Source organism: Amphiura filiformis, chromosome 12 (assembly GCF_039555335.1).
Source record: "Amphiura filiformis chromosome 12, Afil_fr2py, whole genome shotgun sequence".
NCBI lineage: Eukaryota > Metazoa > Echinodermata > Ophiuroidea > Amphilepidida > Amphiuridae > Amphiura > Amphiura filiformis.
Genome location: NC_092639.1, coordinates 25,003,766 through 25,021,706, shown reverse-complemented (window position 1 = coordinate 25,021,706; position 17,941 = coordinate 25,003,766). Strand labels below are relative to the sequence as shown.

At 36.4% G+C, this 17,941-nt stretch overlaps 1 protein-coding gene across 1 annotated transcript in view; it reads right to left on the bottom strand.

The window, feature by feature from the left end:
- Positions 1-17,941, bottom strand: part of LOC140166723 (E3 ubiquitin-protein ligase rnf213-alpha-like) — a 123,215-nt gene that overhangs the window by 60,822 nt on the left and 44,452 nt on the right. Inside the window, exons 15-19 of the mRNA XM_072190221.1 lie at positions 14,657-14,850; positions 11,313-11,498; positions 11,048-11,171; positions 9,263-9,469; positions 1,278-1,405 (exon numbers count right to left, since the gene is read on the bottom strand). Of these exons, the coding sequence (XP_072046322.1) occupies positions 1,278-1,405; positions 9,263-9,469; positions 11,048-11,171; positions 11,313-11,498; positions 14,657-14,850 (839 nt within the window). The remainder of the gene's footprint in view (positions 1-1,277; positions 1,406-9,262; positions 9,470-11,047; positions 11,172-11,312; positions 11,499-14,656; positions 14,851-17,941) is intronic.

The following is a 17,941-nucleotide window of genomic DNA, read 5'->3' as shown; positions in this document are numbered from 1 at the left end:
CATTATCTCGGTCCTCTTCATTGTCACAGTCATTTTCTGTATGACTAAGAGAAGGAGCATTGTCACATAGTTCTTTCAAAGCATGTACAGAAGTCTGTGCAAAACAGTCACTTTATTTTCCACATGCATCGTACACTGGTACACCAAGTATGACCATATTATCAGCATTTGACGGCATCTGGAGCTGGAGGAAAACCTGGCATCACTATGGCTTCAAAAACAGTGTCTATCACACCAAGTTGGGACAATGTTATAATGATCTCATGGTTGGCATCTTCCCAGTATAATGTCGGCTCCAGGCAAGGCATGAAACCCAGGAAGGGCTGCTGCTTTTGATGGCCCTTTAAGCATTGTATATTATGTTTCTATGGTGGCTCACTCAGAGTTACCATACTTGTGTCAGCTGCAAGGTTTGGATTGCGCCTTACAGCCAGTACCAAGACGCCGGGTGGACCAAGTACCAAGACGCCGGTGTCTGGACCAAGATGTCTTAAGTCATAGAAATGGAAGACTAGGTAGGCCTACACTTCATCTGAAGTATTATTCTTCCAGAAACAGAAACTGACAAATAATGCTCTGTCTTCTCGTAGTTCTATAGCCCATAGCTATGTACTAACAATAAAATCAAACCCAAATGAGTTTTCAGTGCAGAATTATGAAAGTAGGCGGAGAGGTCTTGTTGGCATTACTCAAAATACTCTTTGTTGCACAAAGTTCTTTCTTGTTGCAATAGAGCTGTCTCATATTGCAAATGAGGCTTGGCAAATGGATGATCTAAAATCTACAGAGAAAAAGCATCATCATGAGCTCGTCAGATGCAAAAGTATGTCGACAGAAACAGAATGTTACTGCCCTGACAAACACCCTCACAGCATCTGTGGACCCTTTGGTGATGTGATGAAGTTATAAATATCGTAACTAAAGCAATCATATCTGAGAAGATTCAGCGAGACTTCCATAGAAGAAACGAAAAAGAAAAGATATATTTGCCACATCTCCAAAATTGGCAGCAAAGATTTTCCTGTTCCTAGACGTGTGTAGAACATACCTAGATAGGTGGCATCTTCTAATCATCAAAATTCTACGGATTTCTACTTGCCCCCTTACTATAATGAAATACCAATTAAATTAAGCTAATTATTCAGGTTAGAAGTTGCTGAAGACTAGTATACCTGAATAGGTAATACTAGTCTCACACAGAAAGAGAGTACTGCAGAAGTTCTAGAATATTTATTAGAATGAGGACAAACAAAAAATACTTGAATTTTCACTCTTACCTAACTTCACTGCAGAATTGCTGCTCCGTATGGAAGTTTTGAAGGAAGATAATGTTGACAGGAATATGAAGAGCGTTTGCAAGTTGATTCCAATCCCTTTTTCCTAGGAGACGGGAATGGGTGGTAACCTGTGACCAATTTTAAATTGAAAACTCAAGAGTTGTGAAAACTAGTGAAAATTCAATTAACTGTTTTAACGTAAGTCACGTTCATACGGTCTTTGATAAAGCGCGCGTGAAAGTCGATTCGAGTTTATCGTCCCCGCCAGCGTCACTTTTTGGAAACCAAAAATTCCCGCGTCAAATTTTCAAAAATGCCAAAATAATTCATTATTTTCAAAGTATCAGTGTTTTCACCAGTTTTAGCAATTGGAAACATATATTGTTGTTTGTAAAACATATAAAGTCATAACTTGGAAGCAAAACCAGGCTCTTTTCTAACTTTTCTAGTCCCTACCCATATAAAAACATGTTTATAAATAACATGTATGAGTGTGGCTTTAAATCAACATGCATTTTAGGTCAATAATGAAATCTGATGAAATAATAAAAAATGAAAAAGTCACCTCACCAACCTGGGAAAAAAAAGGGACGATAAACTCGGAATTGACTTTCATGGGCCTAACTTATTGATAGCGTTGTAGCTATAAACTTTGATGATAAACTTCTAATTAGTGCTGGTGTGGATGCAGTTGTGGTTAAGTTATCAATGAGTTGACTTCAAGTTACTACTAACCATAAGATTTCTTATGGATGACACAAAACTACAAGCAGTTGTTGTTGATAGCGTCCATGTGGACAAGCTTATCTTTGAAGTTGTAGTTCAAGCGTAACCTCAAATGAGTGAGCTGCTGACTCGTTGATTAATACTTGGAATGTTGAAGGTAAGTTACTGTGTGGATGCTCGTCCTTCATAAGAGGATTAAAAGTTACTGTGATGTGCCCTCAGTAATTTAATATAATTATTTTTCTTTGTTTACAATTAAAAAGTATGTCATGAGAAATGTAAGATAAGGGGAAAACTCTTGGAAGTAATCATGCAAGAGTTTGTGTATTACAACATGTTTTAGGGGAAACCCCTTGGTTACAGTAAACAACTTCAATCACAGTTATTAATATCATAGGGGATTTTCCATATTGCTCAATGTTCAGTGCATTGCACCATCAAGGGAAAAACCCTGATAATAGATTGTGAAATGACATAATTGGGAATCACCCACAGGAAGTGTTGTAATTAATAGATGATGGGTTTTATAAAAATATGAGAGCTGGAGTTTGGGCTTTACAGAATGGCATGAGAGATTGTAAACTCTACATGTATGTGTTGGTCGTCACTGTGCTTCAAAAAGAAGTACATTTAACACAGCAACAAAGGAGATTTTGAGTATGCGAATGTGCTCCTCCTAATCAAAGGATTAAAATTCTTCTGTCGACTTGCTGGAGTCTGCAACAAAACATCTGTCAATAAAGTGGAGCGAGCAGAAAGAAGCCTGTTTCCTGGAGAAAGAGTGAGTGGTGGGGAAAGCACTATTTTTGGAGAAAGCAGCGCAAGGAGATAAGTGTTTGGAGAAAGCAGCACAATTTTAGTGTCAGGATTTTATACGCAAGGATATTTATAAATGCAAGTGTACAATGGACTTTGCTGGGGGGGCACTGTAATGGTGAAGGGGGGTATCAGGCGCGTCCATGGTCCCACAAAAAGCACCTAAACAAGTATTGCTGAGACTAAAATTTGCACCCCTAACAAGTATAAGTAGCGTGATTTGCTACCCTAAACAAGTAGTTGTCTTTTCCCTAACCCTAAACAATTAATTGATGCAATATACCCCTAAGCAACACTAGGAAACAGGTGCTTTTTAGTTTTAACCATAAAATAAATAAGAAGCTGCTGCCTTGGTCAATTTTAGAAATACCTTGGGCCAAAAACGTGTTTTTTTGGGTGACAATCAAGTCCAGCAGGCCGCGACAAAATATTATTTTTAGCTTGGCCCGATCGGGCAGGCAATAGTCAAGAATTGGTTGTCTGATATTGCCTGAAAATTACATTAGCTTGAATGTAAAAGTGTCAACTTCAAAGGCTCATAACTTGAAAACTGAGCCTCCTACGTACATATGAACTGTAGCAAGAGATAGAGCTCTTTAAAATAAAGCTTTCCTAAAAATATTTGACAGAGCTCCGCCATCTGACAAAGAAATAAGGTTTCCAAAATACCAATTTGCATTAGAGCTTGCTTTTTAATCACACCAATTGCCATTGCAAATCACTAATTCACAGAGCTTACCTAGTACTAGTAGTAGCCTCCATTAAAACAATAGTTTAAGGGTGCACAATAAATTGTTTTCTCAAAATTCCCTAAATTTAAGTTGGTAAAATCCCTAAAAAAATAAGTCCTAAATTTATTAATTTATTCAATTTGGCAACTGGCTAAATTGCGGAGAAATAAACAACCAGGTTTTGAATTTGGAGTCAATAGGACATCAGGAAAGTGGTCAAACATCATTTTTGGTATTTATCAATTAATTTAAATGAATAGGACTGGCAACCCACTAATTTCAGAAAATCATTGATCAATACATCATTAAAACTTTAAAACAGTTAAGGTGTCAATGTCAATTAGAATACTTTAGCAGTTGTTTATGCATGGTTAAAGAAACAAGAATTCCTGAAAAAAATTGGTGTCAGTTCCAATTTACAATGTAACTATTATTTTAATGTAATGTTAAAGAGAAGTTTTGCACTGCAGCACTGACAAGAACATTCAGTGGTAGTTCATTTTATCATTAAATAGGCCTAATTATACACTTACATAGGCCTGCGTGTTTTGGCGCAATGTCAGCCTTCTATTCTTCAAATTTTTTCACAGGAGGAAGATGGCGAATTTCATCATTCGATATCAGCAAAGTATCAGGCCCTTGCAACTCCTATACCATAACACTGGATGTTTTTATAAAAATATTGTATGTGATGAAGAAGGGGCTGGTGGTTTATTTGTGTAAAGGTCAAAATAGGATTCGGATTGGGTCAGGACTCTGTTTTGTCATCTTCCTTCTGTGGGTCTTTCAACCTGCTCATTGTCTGGTGTGTTTGTTTTTTTGTTTTGGGTTTTTGTTTTGTTTTGTTTTTTGTAATTTTGATTTTGAAATGGAGCCTTCATCTTTGGTTCGAGTTGTATTTTTTCCTGACTGTATTTTAATGCTTTCTCTCCCCCACCAGCTCCAAGTACTGATAAAATACAAAAAACTGAAAAAGAAAGAAAAAAAAAGATGTGGACACCAGCGTCGGTTCCCCGTGTATTATCCGCCGGTGCCATTATCACGTGACTGTAGAAAAATGCTGCTGCCACCAGATATAGGCTAAGTAAAACAGCGTCTTACTATCAAAACTTATGTTTGAAAGTTGTCCTCAGATCGATGCGTCAAGTTTCCAGTCCATCACACTACGTGCTCTATAATATACTTAGTAGTCCATGTCGATATTATCAAGACAGAGATTGTGTCTGATGTCATCTGTCAAAGTCGTTGATGATGACTTGCTAAACCCGGCGGTAAACCGGTCGCGTTATTTTAAACTTATTGTTAATTTTGCACCTTCAAACATACAAACCATCTCAAAAGTTAGGTCTTTATAGTAGGAAACTTTCTTGGGCGAAGGCACCATGTCAACAATGCCTAGAAAAGTTGCTTTTTGCCTTGTAAAAGTACGTAATTTTTCGCCACTTCCCGCTATCAGCATGGAAGCAGGTCGATTCGCCAAACCAATTCGGTCCACAGTTGACTTGGCCATATGCCAATTCATGCATTTGGCCCCAAGCTAAGTCAGCCACAAACCAATTCGATATTGACCAAAAGGGATAAACGATTTAATATGTTAATGAATATATGTGACTGTCCATCACGAAACAGCTGTAAAGTCGGCTCGCGGTCAATTTTGTTTTATTTCGTGTTTAGAAACTATATCATAAGCTTTAAAATGAAAAATCATTTGACTCCAAACGATATCCAGAAGTAAAAAAAAGAGGGTTAAGTGCATAACGTACAAAAAAGTGACTATATCTCATTAACCGATGATCCTACAGATATGCGACCACTGACTTTTTTTTCCCTTATGACCAGAGGAAAAGTTCGACATATGGCATGACTCGAGGATATTTGGTTAAAAAGATAGAGCCGAGGGTTAAGTGCATACAATTTAAAAAGTGACTATACGAGATCTCATTGACCAATGATCCTACAGATATGCAACCACTGACTTTTCTGTTCCCTATGACCAGAGGAAAAATTTGACATATGGCACGACTCTCTAGGATATTTGGTTAAAATTTTTTTTTTAAAGTGACTATATCTTATTAACCAACGATCCTACAGATATGCGACCAGACTTTTTTTGTTCCTTATGACCAAGGGAAAAGTTTGACATATCTCACGACTCTGTAGGAAATGATGTATATCATCATCATCATACATCATCATCTTATTTTCATTCAAATCAACATACAAAATATATATAAAAGAGACATTTGAATGAGGAGATGCTCAAAAGGCCCAAAGGCCTGAAGCGAGCACCCCCTTACAATGCCTTAAGTTACAACATACAATTACACAAAGTTAACAAATAAAAGAAAAAAGAAAGAGGAGAAGAACATGCAAAGAAAGAACCAATATAAATATTTATAACATTTCATATAGACATTCCACAGTTCACACAAGAAATTGATAGTTGGAGTGGAGATGGGGGGGGGGATGGGTGAGGTCATTAAATAATGCCTAAATATTAGATGTAATTTTTTATTAGACTTTTCTTTATTTGTAACTTAAACTGGTTTACTGATTTTGCCATCTTTATATATTTATCAGTAATATTGCATTTCCTAGGACCGGCAGCTCACTGGAAGCCTGTGTTGTGAGGGCCACAAACTACAGCTACGTACAGATACACGAACGCTGACTTGTTTTGTTCTTTATGACAAGAGGAAAAGTTCGACATATCACACAACTCTTTAGGATATTTGGTTTAAAAGATAGAGGGTTATTGCACAAAGTACAACAAATTGGTTTGTGACCGAATGCAAGACATCAATTCATCTAAATATACAGATTGGGTGTAAAAACAACGGTTATGGAGAAAATCACGAAATAGTTAAATTTTGCCAACTGTTTTTGTACATCAATATACAGGGTTCGAATTGGCATGTGGGCGATTTGGTTTGGGGCTGAATTGACGAATAGTATCGATATCGATATTGATATTTTTACAGAGCACGTGATATTATTGTAGGCTTATTCTTTTGCACAAATAGACCTAAATAGTACGTAAGAGCTCCAAAAACATACCCTTTCACACCAATTTTACATGAATTTGATACCCTGCTATTCACGTTACGCACATAACGTGCCCTAGTCTGAAACTAGAATTATGCGGTTCGTAATTAAGGTGGCCCCCCACATAAAGGTGTAGATAACAAAGGTTTATAAATAAAAATAATAAGTAATATGCAAATAAGCTCATTGATATTCATAAATATGCAAATAACATGACACAAAACTATACAGCACATCAGGCTACCATATACTAGCACAATACCAAGTTAGAAGTTGATCGGTTATTGCGTTTAAGCTGCAGAGTGGATTTATGAAAATGTGTGCAAAATATGCAAATCAGCTTATCAATATTCATAGATATGTAAATAACATGACACAAAACTATACAGCACACCAGGTCAACATATCAAATCACCAAACCAAGTTTGATATAATATTGGATGGCTGAGCATGATACCATAACATATCGGATGAGTCATAAAAATATCGGACGAGCCAACGGCGAGTTCGATATTAGTATGACAAATCCGATATGTTATGGTATCATGCGAAATAAGCCATCCAATATTATCATTATTAGGCTTTCTTAACTCCTAATAACCCTGAAAACATAATAATGAAGTTGATCGATTATTGCCTTTAAGCTGCAGAGTGGATTTATGAAAATGTGTGCAAAATATGCAAATCAGCTTATCAATATTCAAAAATATGTAAATAACATGACACAAAACTATACAGCACACCAGGTCAACATATCAAATCACCAAACCAAGTTTGATATAAAATTGGACAGATTGAGTGTGATAATATCATGCGAGACGAAGTCGAGCGTGATATTTGAAAACTCAAGCGAGATCGATAAATTCAGGTATCATGTGAAAGTATCCGTCCAATTTTATCATTATTATGTCTTCAGAATCTTTTTTTTTTCAAAAACATGATTTTTAGTAAAAAACATGATTTTTTGGTCAAAACATGATTTTGCTTAAAAAAATGCAATTTCTTTTCAAAAATGTGTTTGGTCAAATGTGTGATTTTGGGTCAAGAATGTGATTTTTGGTCAAAATGTGATTTTTGGTCAAAAATGTGATTTTTGGTCAAAAATGTGATTTTTGGTCAAAAATGTGTGATTTTTTGTCATGGCATGGCAAAAAAACTACCCCTAAATAGACATACATGGAGACTTCTGCATAATTATATAAAGTATATGAACTGTGCACTCTATGAAGAGGTTACAGACCGATACACAAAAACCCTGTAGCTCCAGGGGACCGATACACAAATTGATCGGACAGCCATGTTATGCACAAAGTATAGGATGCAAGATTCTGAAGACATAATAATGAAGTTTGAAGTTGATCGGTAATTGCGTTTAAGATGCAGAGTGGATTAATGAAAAATTAGGCAAAATATGCAAATCAGCTCATTAATATTCATAAATATGCATGACACAACACTATACAGCACATTGTGCCATCATATCCTATCACTGTACCAAGTTTGAAGTGAATCGGTGAGTGCGTTAGAGCTGTAGAGTGGATTAATGAATTTGCTTCTGCCCGGACAGCCAAACAAAGTAACAAACAAACAACCAGGCAACCATCTGGATGATAACATAAGCCCCACATATGGTTGAATCCACGGGCCAAAAATAAAAGTCCAAAATAAAAATGTCTCCACAATTTTTTCCTTTTGCCCATTGATTGATGGCATGTTGGCCTTATAGGAACCAAAAGTGCCATCACTAATCTTGAAAAATAAATCCAGGACATGTGATAGCAAATGTGACATCAAAACCCAATGTTACCTACGAATACCACTAGGATGCTTTCACTATCGCAATACTAATCAACCTAAAACAAATGGAATATTCCCATTAACACTTTTTTCGTGTAATGTATATAGACCACGGTGTGTCAGGAAAATGCTAGCTCAAGCAGAAAATATTTGTTTTTATTTTTATAACGCGATCAATATGATCTTAGTCAATTTATGCTAGTTTATTTTTGAAAATGAAGTTTAGGTCAGTTTCTGTATTTTATTTATCAAATGAGTATGAATAAATTTACTTATTGTATAAGAACGAGTGGGATATCTGTTTTCAGGAATATTAGGAATTATACGCATACACCTAATGCTTTATAAAAATGATAGGTGAAGAAACCCGGGTATTTGTAGGTAACGTGAGCGATTTAACAATTTCTATATTGAGTTTAGAGGTTCAAATTTTGCTATTATGATAATGAATGAATAAAATGGTAGTTTGTAGATCTTTTTCAGATGGTACGTCCAAATGAATAAGTGCTTTTACCTTAGATCAAAATTTTTTGATGCTTTTAGCAAGATTTTGAACACTTCATTTTGATATACAATTAGTTAAACAGCAAAATTACATAATAAATAATTGTTGAATGAATCCGTATATGGGTAATAATATTGTCCGGGGGTACCGCTTAAAGTTTTTGACAATTAATTTCCATTGGTAGGGACACTTCATTACACATGTCATGTATTATGCTGTATTCGTAAGTAACATTTCAGTATTTGTAGGTAAGAATTAGACTTTTGGTGGATATCATAATCAAATCTTCATTTTATAAAGCACTTTGAATGTATTATTTTCTTTATGTGCATTTATATAGTAAGCAAAGAAGTAACTATACTTACAAAGGCCATAATATCCTTAGTTGCAGAGTCTTGGTCCACATGCAGATGGCATTGTTGCAGATAGCTTTCTAGACTGGAATGGTCTTGGCTAAAATAGACATCACTGATTTCTTCTACTTCTAATGTCAAAAGCTTTGACTGGCTGAGCCTCATCACAGAGTCTGGGGTTGCACATTGGAGTAGCAGGGCCTTAACTTCCTTTTTTACCTGTTTGAAAAAGAAGCACATTATAGCTTACCAATAATTGTATCTACTTGTTTATTGAAAGAAGAGCAGCTTTGTCAAAACATTTGAGGCATTTGACATGATACCTTAACTTAAGTTACTACAAATGGTTTAGGTCTAAGAGGTTATTTTTCAACATTTATTCCAAATGGCAACATATTATGTGCTTTGGAAAATGTAGTAATGGCTCCATTGTTATTTTCTGTTACATTTCTGGCAGGGGGCAATAAGTTCATGCCAATATGTTTTAACTGCCCCTCATACAAAAACAAGCTCTCCCCTACATTTTTGGATCTGAGTGAAGCAGTTACAGATGGGAAAGCAACATACATGAAGTAAGCCCAACAGTTATCCCTTTTCAAAATCATTTAATTTTTTCCAAAATTATCATATTTTCCAAAAATTGTGTTTTCACTAAAGTTGCACTTTTTAATATTCAACCCCTAAGGTAGAAACATCGGCTACGGTGTCATGCTCAGATTTGGTTAAAAATGAAAAAAGGTTGCTTTTAGGGCGCTAGCTCCTAAATTCCTTCTTTTTTTTTTTTGCTCTTCACTTTTTCAAACGACCATGAAAAAAATTGGGTCAACCTTTTCGGGCTGTTAAGGAAGGGGCGGCAAAATTGTTTCTTCTTCAGCCCCCCGGGGTTGGAGCGGCCACGGTACGCCACTGCCTATAGAGCTGAAACTTGGCACGAGTCATCTTTTTAAAAGGCCATAGCTGTGCATTGATCTTACTTTAAAAATACCTGAATGCACACCTTTTTATCACTGGTCATTTTCCCCAAAATTCAGGTGGGACAAATATGATGACAAATGAAACTTTCATGTATTACACCCCTTCTATAGTTGGGATATTTCCCAAAGTAAGACCAAAACAGAGATCTGTTCAAAAGCTTTGACATGACACCTCAACCAGCTTTCTGTGATGTTTTATTGCAGGGCTACATTTTTTTTTAATGATTTGCGTTATTTTAAATATGCAAATTAGGTTATTAATACGCATAAAATTTTAAGTTGTCATATTTTATGAGTGCTTTGTAATAAACTTACAATTTCCCCAAAGATATAAGTTCCTACCATGTTTGTAAAAAAAGTTGTCAATCCCTCCCCTTATACCTTAAATTAGATAATAAAGTCTCTTTATTCCTTAGACGTTCTTCATCTTAAATTAAAAAACAAAGTCATCTTTTATTTCATTAATAGTGAATAATCAATGTGTCCACCAATTTATTGCTAATGTTGAAAAGTGCAATTTCTTCCGAAAACGTTATTTTTGGAGAATATAATTATTTATGAACACAGAAAAAATTATTTTGAAAATGGACAACGTTGGCTGGGCAACCAAATATTTCCTCTTTTCACATGTTTTTGAATTTGTCAAATATTTGAATGTGTGTGAAGCTGTGCAATCAAATGTTTTGTAATTCTAGGGGGTGGTTATTTTTGTGTGATTCCTTAATAAAGGTACTAGTTTGTTTTTGCCAGTCACCAAACTGATGGGGGTGTTCAAGCAATTGTGTGGTGGTTTTTTTCTGTTGAATTAGGGTTAGCTACATACCAAATCCTTCCATTCTTGGTCACCATCAGTCTGATTCATTTTCTTGCAAACTTGAAACACCAATGATGCCAGTGTGTCACCATGGTAACCAACAAATGCATCCGATACCTCAAACTTGTGCCTGCTGTCAATTTAAAAAAAAAGGTATATTGATGAAATGTGAGACTATCAGGAGGAGTAGAATTTGTATTAATCATACAATTGTTAAAACATATCAACAAAAACCCCATCATCAATGATTTTTCTCAGAAGCAAAACCACTTACTTCTGATGCTGATGCAAGATATTGATAGATGAAAATCTATGCACCCATTGTTCTATCTCCTTCAGCAGATGTTGTTGAGCATCTGTTAACATAGTGGAAGTAGCCAAGAAATGCTTCTCTAGTCTGTTTATGAGAGGAGTAGGGAAACGCTCATAGACGACATCCTTGTCTGCAATTACTATCAGCCTAGGAGGGAAAAAATAGTTACAATTTGAATATGAATGATAACTTCGTATTAGATACAGCAGAGACTTCATTCCAACAAAATTTGCTGCTTTTTAGCAAAGAAATGGTAAGAGCAGATAAGAACTGTAATGTTTTTCTTCAAAATGCCCAAAAGACATTTGTACAGAAATTGTCTATTTTAGAAAAAATGGCTAACTGCATTTTAAATATACTATGGAAATGGCACTTAGTAATTGAACACCAAACTGATTTGAAAATAGCAAGTGACAAAAAGTGGTTGGGTGTCTCTAGTTTTTTAACTTTCAGCTCTGAGACAGCACTTTAAAAGTAATTTCAAGCAGATGGTTCCCATGATTCTCATGCTCTGAAAGACCATCAGACATAACAGCAAAAACTGGATGCTGGTGTAATTTTTTTCCGCTCAGGTACACCTGAGTGAATATATTCATTCAGTTTAGACCTTGAAATAAAATTTGACCCTTGAACCTAAGTAGCTCCAAGTCGAGCTTCTTTTGCAAATGCTCTTGCTTTGTAATCACTAAAAATATTTTGTAGAATAATGCATGGTATCTCAGTAATAGAAATGCACTAATGCAGACTACTGCCAGCTCCTAAAATAACCTCACTCCTCATGACATAGTTCATAAATATATGCAGCAGTGAGATTTCTAGTTTGAGGTGGGGATAGGATATTAGCCTCATTCCACATGAAATTATTTTTAAGACTGTGTTCTGTAGCCCATAGTGGAGGGTTTTGTTACCTGGGAATGATAATCAGTTTCAATATTATGAGTGTTGACACATTGATAGTGTAGTGGTCTGGAAGTTGAAGTTTAATAACAAGTTATAAACTGTCCATGAACAAATTTTGTTTTATGGACAAAGTCAGCTAGCTAGGTCAGCCTGCATGGTCAATTATACCAAAGTTACCAAATGTCCATGAACTTCTTAAATTTGCAATGAGAGATAAGTAAGGTGTTCTGATTGTTCTGGATTTGCCAGAAGTTCACAGTGGTCATCTCATCCACACTATATACACAGTAGTCATCTCATTCACACTCTACACAACAGCCTTCCACAGCATCATCTTCAAGAATCAAGACCAACAGAAATTGGAATATTCCGCAGATACAAATTTATATCCAGCAGCATCTTCAACGCCAACAGATTGAAATATCCCACAAACACAAATTTATCAAGTTTAAACCATTTTGGGTAAAATGGCATCTGAAATAGAACAGAGCACATTGGAGCTAAGGGCTTAAATTATTTATTTATTTTTGTAAAAATGATGCATTGGTGATTAAGTGGTGTAATATTTAAATTGTATTATTTAGATCGTTAACATGTACAACTTAAACTTTACTTTTTATTTTCATGGGTAACATTCAAGTGCATAGGCCTACATCCCTAAATGTGACATAATATGTTAAAGGAGTATTTCACAATCCTATAGCATCCACTTTTTATGACATTTGTCAGTAGATATCCAGGAGCAAAAGCTTAAATCTCACAACTTCAGTTGATCAGATTGTTTGTTTGCAAGAATAAAATAAGCATGTACGCTTATCAATCAACATCAAAATTGATGAGTACTGGAATCATTTTGATACAGCCTCTATGTGTATATATATGCCCCATATGCCACTTGCTGTGTTGTAATTTGGCGAACAAGTTTGACGATATGCTTGCTAAACGAATTAATCGGCAAGAATTATTTTATACAGAAACAGTTCTGCCAGAGTTTTCCAGTGGTATAAAAATGATAAAAATCTGAATATTTCTGTACAAAGTGTGGATCACGGAATGCCCCTTTCAAATTGTGTTGAATTGATGTCCAAATTAGTGCACATCATTGAAATTACATACATGTTTGTAAATTACTTTAGTATAACTTTGGGTTTACTTTTCATTACCATTTGTATATATTACATGTACATGTACATGTTGAAGTGTTTAAAAAAAATCCAATATGGGGTGGGGCCTACATATACACAAAATAGACCTACGTACACAATCGAAACCTGTTTCTTACTTCATGTATGTTGTGTTATACTCTGATCAGCTCATAATAGGCGGGACTCATAACATTGTGGATTGATACACATGTAGAATAGCATACACACACAGCTGGGCGCAGCACCTACGCGAACTGCGGGTGAATGACACATGCTTTTGTGAATTTACGCGCGGCGTAATTTGGAACTTTATTGACTTGCGCAGTAACAAAAAACGAATAATTCCCGCCTATTAAGAGCTGATCATAGTATAAATATATAGAATAACATTAAAGCTATGGTACACTTTTTTATAACAAGAAGTTTATTAGTAGGCCTACATGAATTACCACCGACCTACATTGTACAACCATGTTTTCCAATCATGCCTGAGCACTCCCTTTTAAAGGGTTTTTTATTAAAGTTAAAATGGACTTTTATTAATGACCATCTGATGTTATTTCAGTTATAATCTATTAGCATAATCATAACCCTTGCATATCAAGCAAATCTCGTAGGAGGAATACACACCTATTTTCATGTAAATGTTTTACAATTTTTTACTGTTTCCAGTTTATCAAATCTGATTTTGCTTCTGAGACCACCCACAAAAATCTGGAAAGGGTATCAATATAGATTTGCTCTCATTTGTAGGTGACATTCCAATATATAATCATACAAAGTTTGAAGAAGCTACCATTTACAGAACCAAAGTTATAACAGAGGAGATAGAACTTATTGAATGACCCTCGTATATCACTCAGCGTGATTGCATCATCACTTCACATGGGATGCATGCATGTGCATGGCATGTATTTTGTAGTACCTGGGAGTGTTAATAAGCAAGGAGTTTACTATGGGCATGTCAGGTGCACCCTGTCAGTCTGAAACACCGTCAGTCTGAACCAGTCAGTCCGAATTTTAAAGGTTAGGGTTCCTAACCCTAACTCTAACCCTTAAAATTCGGACTGACGGTGGTTCGGACTGACAGTGTTTCGGACTGACGGGGAGACCTCGACGTCGGCATGTCAAATACACCATATTTTTTAATATTGAAAACAGGAATTTCTCAATTTCAAAACATTTTCTACATTTTACTTGTGTGTCCCTAATATGCAAGTACGGTTAAAGTAACCATGTTTTAAACATTTGAAATGTTACCTGAAGTTTGTATGTACTCTGCATTTCACTTTGTGTGTCCCTAAGCCCAAGTCTACATATCTCTGGCCTCCAAAGTACACATAGTACTGGTTGAGTGCATCATACAGACTCTCATAGAGGTTCTCTAGGTTTAGCAAGACAACTGTACGACCTGTCTCCATGCACACCTTGATACGATTGATGTTCCTACAAACCTGAAATTGAATAACACAGAATATTGGGATTTATAATTAGCAACTTATCATCTAATTAATGGATCTCAATTCGCTTTAATGGAGGGCAATGCAATGCAGGTGTAATGTAGGTATAATCGATCTGGGATTGGGATATTTCCCCTTCTCCTGCCATATCCTGATAAAGCGGTTATCTTTAATGTAAATGCAGAAAAGAAACATTGTGATAATTAGAAAATAACAAAATTGCACTAATTTGCAAATGGTGTGTTTATGCAATATTTCAGATGACATAATCTTGTAACTGACAAGCTACAACCCTGGACAAAAGGGTTGGAATGAAATTAGTACGGTATTGCAAATGAGCCCCCGTTCCCCCCAATCAATGTTGAATCCTGACATTTTGTTCATGTGCGCTCAGTAGTACCCAACGTTGATTGATGGGGCAGGGGGAGATATTGGGGGTGAGGGTAATGTTTAGACTTGATAGTACAAAGTGACCAAAGTTAACAGTGCGCAGTGCTGCGTCTCGGCTGCAGGTATGCATGCCTTCAAAGTCGGCACAATGTGTAAGGCGTCCAAGATCTGTACTTTGTACTTCAGAGTACAGCGCGTATCCAGGGAGGGGGGCGAAGGGGCACGCGCCCCTCGGTAAAAAAAAAGGAGAGGGAGAGAAAGGAAAGGGGAAAGGGGAAGAGAGAAGGAGAAAGAGAGGAGAGAAAGAGAGAAGGGGGAAACATCGTGAGTATACATAGGGCTATGATTATTTGTCAGCATAAATAGTAGGCCACTGCATGTGATTTTATAGAAGATTGTATCAAAACACTAGGGCCGACTAGGCCTATTATTATGCGTAGTGCAGGCCCCGAATGATTGGGGGGCAAAAAAAAAAGAAGAAAAAAAGAAAGAGGAGAGGCTAGGGGAGAAGGGAGAGGCCCAGAAGGAGAAGAGAAGAAAAAGAAATGAGAAAGAGAAGGAAAGAAAAGAAAAGGTTAAATAATTACATGTGAGTAGGCCCATGCCTAAAAACGCAAAGTCGGGTCGATCGGAAGTATATGCCTATAATAGGCCTGTCATTATTTAGGCATTGTGAAAATTAGTACTGCGGGCTTACCGATATGCAGGGCCGTCACATTTTTCACCAAAGTCAGTAATTACGACGGACTCACTGATGCTCAACATCAACATGATCTATCCATGCATGCTTATTAATTGTGAGTCTCACGTCTTATAGGCCTAAAAGTGTCAGTGGACCAGTGTAACATTTAAAATTTTGCAAATTGAGTTCGGGCCCTTTTTCAATTTTGTTGTTAAAAGCAATAATATAAATAGTGTAAAAATGATGCACCAAAATGGCTTAAATGTCGACCTTCATTTCGCAAAATTTCCCAACTTCTGAGGGGGGACCCCCCGCACGTATGGCGCTCAGTGGCCGTTTACGCTACTGTATAGACGCGTGTATGTTTCAGGTAATAACTAAAATTGTACACAATAATAGTGTCAAAAATTGCCAACCAATTGGCTTCATTTGGGCCTTTATTTTGCCAAATTTCGGGCAAAATTTAAAAATCAATAATCACCAAATGGCTTCAATTAGGTCTTCAATTTGTAAAAGTTTTTCACTTCTCAGGGGGGCACATGGGGCACATCCCCCCTCAGACACCCCTCTGCGTCGCGCAAGCGGTCCGGGATGTCCACTTCGCAGCCATATTGTATTGGTCAAAAATCGACTTTGCGCCCCCCGGTCTACGAATTCCTGGATACGCGCCTGGAGTAGACTGACTGCCTGCCATAGCAATTACAATAATGAAGATTTCACATCACCAAATAATGTCTCTAAACGCTTTCCGTCCCGATGCAGTGTTTTTGCATTTCGGTAAAAGTTGACCAACATTAAATCAATATCAAAATCAAAAATAAATTGGCAGATTTTGTGCAAAATTTGTGCCAGGTATTAAATGTAGGCTTGAATCCAAGCATCTGCCAAGATTTAAAAAGACTCAGTACTTTTATTCAGATTTTAAATGCATTTCTCAAGACGCCAGTTTCTAGGTAATATTACAAGTGGCGCTATTCTGAAAATTAGGTGAACGAACTTGATAATCTTCGCGGTCCAGTAGTTCGAAAATTCAATGGTCAACTATATATATCTTTTTGTTTGTTTACTTGCTTATTTGTTTATCTTTCAGGAAAATATTACTTGAAAAATTGAGTCGCCGTAAGGTAGGTAGAGCCATTTGAATAGAGCCTATTTTGTACACAAAGTATAGGGAAATTTATTGGTATTCAGTATCGAAGTTACGTAATGTTACTATGTCAACGGGATCACGCGCTAGAGTAATGAACCACGATCGAAATGATCACCACATAAAGTATATGGCACTCGAAGGCATACCAAAGTAGCGTGATCCGGTAACCAAGAGAATTACGTAACCACTTCGATGCTGAATTGTGATACCTGAAGGAGTTGAAGACTACACGATAATGAGCCCAGTGGAACTTCACTGACAGCCCTGTGCTGATGTCAAGTGCGTGAGATTTAAAGGCCCATTCAGTGATTTGCTCATCCGGACGATCGTAAAAATCATCAAAATTCAGATTTTGGTACCTTTGTAATTGGCATAGATGTGCTAACATAGCCTGCTAGTGGTTCGGTCGAAAGCCGTGTATTTTAGACAAAATAAAGCATTTGCATGATTCTGGACTTTTGATACTGACAGTACAAAAAGTCCGACTCGAGATCGAAAGAAGCTCACTCTCCACGTACCAACACGCTGCTATGTATTGTTTCTACTACTTATTACATCAGTAGCTACTATTTTAAACAAAATACACAATTTTAACTGTTTTTCATATTTGAATTGACCGTTAGTTTGCCTCGGTGACCTAACTGACCTTTAATTGCTTATTTTGTTTTCTACTACAAAAATTAAACGTCTGTTTTAAATCAATTTAGACTCTACTTCCCCGTGTTAGAAACACTGGACTAGGAAGTTTTTCCAGTCGATTGGTGAAGCACTGTACGAAAATCTCGATTTTCTCGAGTCGATCTGAGTTGAAGTAGAAAACCTCGCTAAAACTTCTGTTTTTTGACTAATTTTTCTATGTATTC